General features: G+C 36.9%; 1 protein-coding gene across 1 annotated transcript in view; it reads right to left on the bottom strand.

Annotated features, from left to right (window-relative positions):
* Positions 1–4,776: 4,776 nt before the first annotated feature.
* Positions 4,777–6,482, bottom strand: part of LOC107653462 (Na(+)/H(+) exchange regulatory cofactor NHE-RF2) — a 34,730-nt gene continuing 33,024 nt past the window's right edge. Inside the window, exon 7 of the mRNA XM_016440176.1 lies at positions 4,777–6,457. Coding sequence (XP_016295662.1) covers positions 6,290–6,457 — 168 coding nt within the window. The 3' untranslated portion in view covers positions 4,777–6,289. The remainder of the gene's footprint in view (positions 6,458–6,482) is intronic.

Genomic DNA, 6,482 nt, shown 5'->3' with positions numbered 1-6,482 from the left:
CTTCTAGTCAATGCTTGTGTTTATAGCAGCTGCGCCGCAGCACGTTTCAGAAGCGGCTTTCCAAGCTGCTTCGCTAAAGATACACATCTACGACTCTTTTGATTAAAAAAAAGATGGTTGCGATATAGGCCCTGTCCCAAATGGCACACTTCATGTGCACTTGCGGTCTTACAATGGCCGCCGCGTGTTAATGTCCGTTAAATCCACGAGAACGTAGATGTCCCATTCGTCATTTGAGCTTTCAGAAGGGTGCTCATGAGCGCCCCCTTTGCGGCTGGTATGTACCCTTGATGCGCACTTCTGCCAAGACTGCACTGAGGCGAGCTCCGCAGCAGACTTCTGACAGTCAAAGCGGCATTACGTCACGAAAGTGTGGGCTCACGAGGGTTTAGCATGCAATTTGGGACAGGGCCATAGTAAACCTACCAAGATCCGTCGCCATGACTTATTGCGAGAGGAAAAAATGTACATTGTAGTCGCATAACATCAGTTAAAGGAAACACCGTCATATTGCAATAGTTTTTTATCGACGTTATAAAATATCGCAAAAGTTTTGCTCAAATCTGTTAGGGAAACACAGCTTAGTGAACTACTTTGTTTTTGGCATTGTTTACATTCAGTGCCGCCAATATGGCCGACTTCCAGATTGATGATGTGTTGTGAAAACACCCTATATGCTAACCAAAGTGCCAGGGTGTTAGCATATTATAACATCACTGTATGTGGAACATTCATAATCTAAAAACATAATCCAACAAAAAGGGCTGGAGTTGTACTACAAATGCTGAAGTCCACTTTATCATCGCGAAATCGCTAAACCATTTGCGATGTGACTCATCGAGTGAAATATTATCACCTAAATCGAGCTGTTTGGCCAGTAAACTGAGGTGTGAAGTCGCTGGGTGTGACCGTTCCCCCTCCCTCACAAACTCAATGCCGGTGTTGTGCCAAATTCTGCACCCATGCCAGATTATGCACCCCCTCGTTGAAGTCGCTACTTGATTGGCTAATCCCAACCCCTCCCCCACACCTACTCCTAAACCTACCAATACTAGGGGGTGCATAATCTGGCAGGGTGCAAATTTCGGCACTACACCGGCCACTGACAGGACAGATTTCCCGTCTGTCTCTCCAAACTGTTGTCCTTATTTGGCTTCGGTGAGAGTGTGTGGTTCTGTGAATAGAGAACAGAGAATTTCCTCCTGACTGTGACTCACTGCTGCTCTGACTCACGCTCATGCTAACAAAAACACTGCGTCGCCATGGAGACGGTTTCAGTGGCAGCAGCTGCCCTTCACTGACAAAAGGTAAAGCGCTGGAATCGGATAGTACTTCAAAGAATACTGTGGTATTGCTATTACTATAAACTCGTTTGAGCGCTAAATTTAAGATTACAACCGCAGGAATATATGCAGACTTCCCGTAACGCTAGTACGTAGGCTATTCTGCCAATCGCGTGTCGGCAAAACAGATTAATTATGCTATATTTTGCACATATTTTTGTGGTTTAGCTACATGCAGGAACAACGAGTCCTCATCTTTCGTAATTCATCTTTTTGACCAGATTTCTGATCGTTTATTTAAGGATCATGCCCAGCCTTCAACTGTTTTGAAAATGTTTTCTTCAGTTATGTTTTTTCAAAAGGAATATTATTTAATTAATCTGCTACTTCTGAATTAAAAACTTAAATTTAGTATGTATAAATGTAAATTATTGGGGAAATAAGCCTTTATTTGTTCATTTTAAAGTCAGAAGTTCAACAAAAAAAGAAAAAATTAAACCTTTGTATTAATTTATTTCTCTTAACGTACCCCAGCTGTATTTGTAAACCTTTAAAACGAATTATATATATATATATATATACGTTCCAGCAGCAATGTCAAGAGTAACTTCATGAGGCTGTAATGTCAGCACCAACCTGACGCCTGAAGCAATGTTTGCAGCAGCTTGTTGAATCCAGGTAAACCAGGTAATCTTTCCATACACAAAATGTCCATGCTGCATACTTTGGATATAGTTTTAGCATTGCAGTGTCCACTAACAATTCAAGCTATTTTTGGGGCAAAAGAGGATCTAATAAACAGTTTGTAATTAAGAGTGCAGCGGCTCAAGAAAGTATTTAAACACTTGATTATGTATGAATATTACTGCATTCATTTCTAAAAGAATATGAATATTATTTTGATTAAAAACATGCTCATTTGAAAATGTCAAAGAAATTATTTTAATTGTTTAATTAAAATACTGACTATATTTTATTTATAATTCAAATAAAATATTTGAATTGAACGTTTCTTAAATATGTTTTAGATATTTATAATTATACTCAGTTATATTATTTAAATTAATTAAATTGTAAAAGAAACTTAAGCAAAACATTTAAATTAAAATAATAATAGATTATTAATAATTAAAAACTGAAATAATAGGTACAAAATTATGTGAATAATATATTTAAATGGACATATGTATATGTATACACAAATATTAAGTAAATTTTGTGGTTGTAAAGTGTTAGTGGATTATGTCTATAGTTAATGTGATGATCAACACCTGTGGTTACGTTTGAAAACCTGAGGTCTTCATAAAAACCACCCAAACACCAGCTAAAAGACATTAAAAGACACTGAGCAAAAATGAGGAAGAAACGTGAAGTTAGTGAAGAGAGCATTTGGGCACAGATACAGACGCTTCATCTAATGCAATATCAGACATTTTTACACTAAATACACTTTGGATTTAGTTATTTTATAGTGTATGCATCCAAACACATTATGAAGGTTTCTTATAAAGATTTATTTTTTTTTGCTGCTTAAACATGTTGCTGTGTTGCATTACACTGCTAGACAAGCATGACAGTAAACTGCTTTTTTTATGGTTCTCGCCGCAGGTCCCTCAGTTTACCCAGACTTTACAACTTTTCGCACCGTCCTGGGATCCTTAAAGTGTTTTCAGAGATTATGAGGGATTTATTTTGATTAGCAAAAGACATACAAACCCTGTCAAGCGCATGCACTGATTCGTAATGTGCTAGCTGGTCGTCTTTTTATTGCATGTTAAATTTAAAAAGAACAAAAAGGATTATTGTTCACAAACTCCTTTTATAAAGGCTAAATCGGGTAATTCCAGTGGTCTAGTTTTTTATCAGACTGTCTGCACAGTCCACTATGAGATCAGTTATTTTTATTTTCACTGTAGCATGTCTTATATGATTATGTTGCTCAGGTTTCTAAAGCGTGTCCTCAGTGCAAACAGACACTCCTGTCTCTAATATAAAGACCGAAAGAGCCGCTCACATATCATTTATGGCTCATAGGGTGTCATCGGGTTGTGGCTGGACACGTTTGCTCGTGCCAGTGTCTCACAATAAGTGAACGTCTAGGAGCTGTGTGAAAAAGTTTGCAAGTGGGGTTTGTATGACATATGGAGAGAAAACTGCAGGCTTTGCATGGAACGAGCCACATAGACATAAAAACGGGAAAAAAGAGCAAAAAATGACTGTAACATAATTGACAAAGTTCAAGATTTGAGTGAATCACTGTGGTTTATATTATTAGTGGTGTTATACAAGCATCACTATTAATATTGCTCATACTTGTGGTTAGGAAATTAAACTAACTCGGAGTATTTGTGCTACATTAATGATTCCTCAAATCATGTGTCTTGTTGAGATGAGATGTGTTATTATTTGTCAGAGTGATTTGACTTACAATTTCCACCTGGCCGATGATAAAACGGGTGAAAATAAATCCCATCGCATGCACTGATGGACATATACGTAAGGAGCAGAATATTCTGGAGACTTGGAGATGGGCTCTTTTGATTTATGCCAGCAAGGAACCACCTAGCAGCCCAACACAACACCCTAGCAACCGCGATGCAACACAACAAAAAGTCAGAACACCTTAGCAACGGAAAAGCATCAGGGCAGCAATCTTGCCATGGACAAGCAGCACTCGATCCAGAGTACAGTTCAGTCAGCTCTCGCAACATCTAAAAAACACATCTAGAAAAAAATCTAAGCGGATCAGACAGAAAAAATACACTTTATATTTCTGACATAACTATTGTTTTTTTTGTAGGAGCTCCAGGTATAGATCAGAATATAGATAAGGAATATAAATGTCTAAATATACTGTATATTAGTAAATATAACTACAACCCTTTACTTCACATAGAAATATATATAATAAATATATAATAGAATATTTAATATTAAAAAAATATAAATTATTTTTAATAAAACCATGCCAACTACACATTAGAATTAGCATTTCATTTAGTAATATTACCAGCGTCAGGACTAATTTACGGTCCAGAACACATTTTTATGTGGAAGATGGTATATTCCGAAAAATTAGTTATGAACTGATAAATTTAGGCTGATATTTGAGCATTTTGTGATTATTGGCTCATCTGCTTTGTCAGTTAAACTTTACAAAATCCACCAATGACAATAAACACTATTTTATATCAGTAAAATCTGAATAAAAATGTGTAAAAATACTGTGTAAATTAAATATAAAATTTTGAACATCATATTTGCTGCGGTCATTACACACACACACACACGCACACACACACACATAATTAATCATATAATAATGACAGCAATTTAAATTCTTATTATATTGAATATTTAATAACATATATTTTTATTGAATCATTTATTATCAAATTTATACTGACCAGCCTATAGTATAATTTGATTTATCGTTTATTAAATATGACAAAACATTTGCGTAGCTTTACAACAAATATTTCAGAACATAAATACCAAACTACTAAACAAACTAAAGTGCTCAGTGACACTTTCTGCTGATGAATGCATTTAAATTAACACAACAATCTCATTCAGAATGTGATTGTGACACTTTATTGAAAAAATTAATACTAATACGAATATTTCTGATGGGAAATGATTTCCCATTACTGCTCATTGCTGGCATAGGGGAGCAACAGAAAAGGAAAAGAAAAAAAACTAGCCTACTTGACTACATTAATACTAAATTTCAAACATGGAACATATCATGAATTATTAAGATGAATAATAGTAATGCTGATGCTATATATCACAATATGTGTGCAGTAAATGCATATAGTGCTCTCTCAAAAGCTTTCATGATTGTCCGCGTTACCAAAATCCAAACGAATAATGGTGGCAATGTTATATCCAGAATCAGCCGTGACAGAGACCGCCTTCAGAGATGAGTTTGAGGGTCACTGTCATAAATCCATTATGCACAAAGTTCAGTGACTCTCACAGCATCAAACTGTTTCAAACGTCAGTTCCTCAAACTCATGCCTCTATAGATAAGGTATGCGTTACTTTTTATTGTTTTACAAGGTTTGTTTCGCTTCCTAAACCGATTCGGCTTTGCATGATTGTGACTTCTTGCATGCCATCTGTCTGTCGGTATCCACATCCCAGAATGCACCAGTAGTGAATATACTGTAAATACAGCAGTGACTCTTTGTGGCGTATCTTGCAACTTTGCACTTGTTCGATGCAGAAGTTTCGCTTCTCTTGCAGTCAACCGCGCTGTAAGAAAGTAGCACGTGTTATGATGCTCCCTCTGGTGGTTCAACATGTTCTACTGTATTCCTTCTTCCTTCATAATGAAGCCCACAAGTGCATAAACAGTGTTCTCTAGTGTTGAAGAAGTGCAATTCCTTTGCAGATTCCCCTTTCTGGGTCACTCCAGTTTTTTCTTCCTTTTTAAAGTAATTCCAAGAAAGTTGATATCCAACAGTGATACGTCCCTTCAAAACAATCGAAACTCATCAGCTGATCAGGTTGATTATAGGTTGTGTCTTTGGCAAAAGAACAATTCTTATTCTACCGATGACTCACATAAAACATGAACGACATAAAACGAGTTTCATTAATTTGGTCCTTCTAAATCCAATAACATGATTTTGTTCTGCAGAAGCACAGTCTGCACGCTGTTCTGTATAATAGTCTCATTTGGCTTTTGTATTCCATTTTGTACGGTTATTGTTAACGTGCTATATTGAAGTGGCCGAATAAACAGCATGAACACAAAATCATGTAGAAAACCTTCTTTACGAGCAGCTTGATCATCAATTTTTGACTTTCTTAGCCATTCATAAGACAGAAATCCTATTGTGTAACTCGCATCATCCCCTCTGGGTGTGTTGTTCAACTTCTTATGTTTCAAGTTTTCATTTTCTACAAAAATAGGTGCCTCTTTTCCATCAAAAGCAGTCAGGTGTCCAGGGCTTTGAATGCAACACACGTGGGGGGCGCGTCTCTGGGAAGGAGATTCAGAAATTGCTAAAAATCTCATGCTTCTTGTTCCAGTCCATCTGGGGCGCTCTCTTTCTGGTGCGCTTGGCGTGGGCTTTCTCTTTAGCCTCCGCCGCCGTGGGGCTCAGACACAGACCTATTTCTTCAAACGGGTCGAGAAGATGGCTGCTGCTCTCCCTCGAGAACTACAATATATATATATATATATAT

The sequence above is a fragment of the Sinocyclocheilus anshuiensis genome, unplaced genomic scaffold (genome assembly GCF_001515605.1).
Source record: "Sinocyclocheilus anshuiensis isolate Anshui unplaced genomic scaffold, SAMN03320099.WGS_v1.1 scaffold383, whole genome shotgun sequence".
NCBI classification, from domain to species: domain Eukaryota; kingdom Metazoa; phylum Chordata; class Actinopteri; order Cypriniformes; family Cyprinidae; genus Sinocyclocheilus; species Sinocyclocheilus anshuiensis.
Note: the sequence above shows the minus strand (reverse complement) of the source record. Positions and strands in the feature narration are given on the sequence as shown.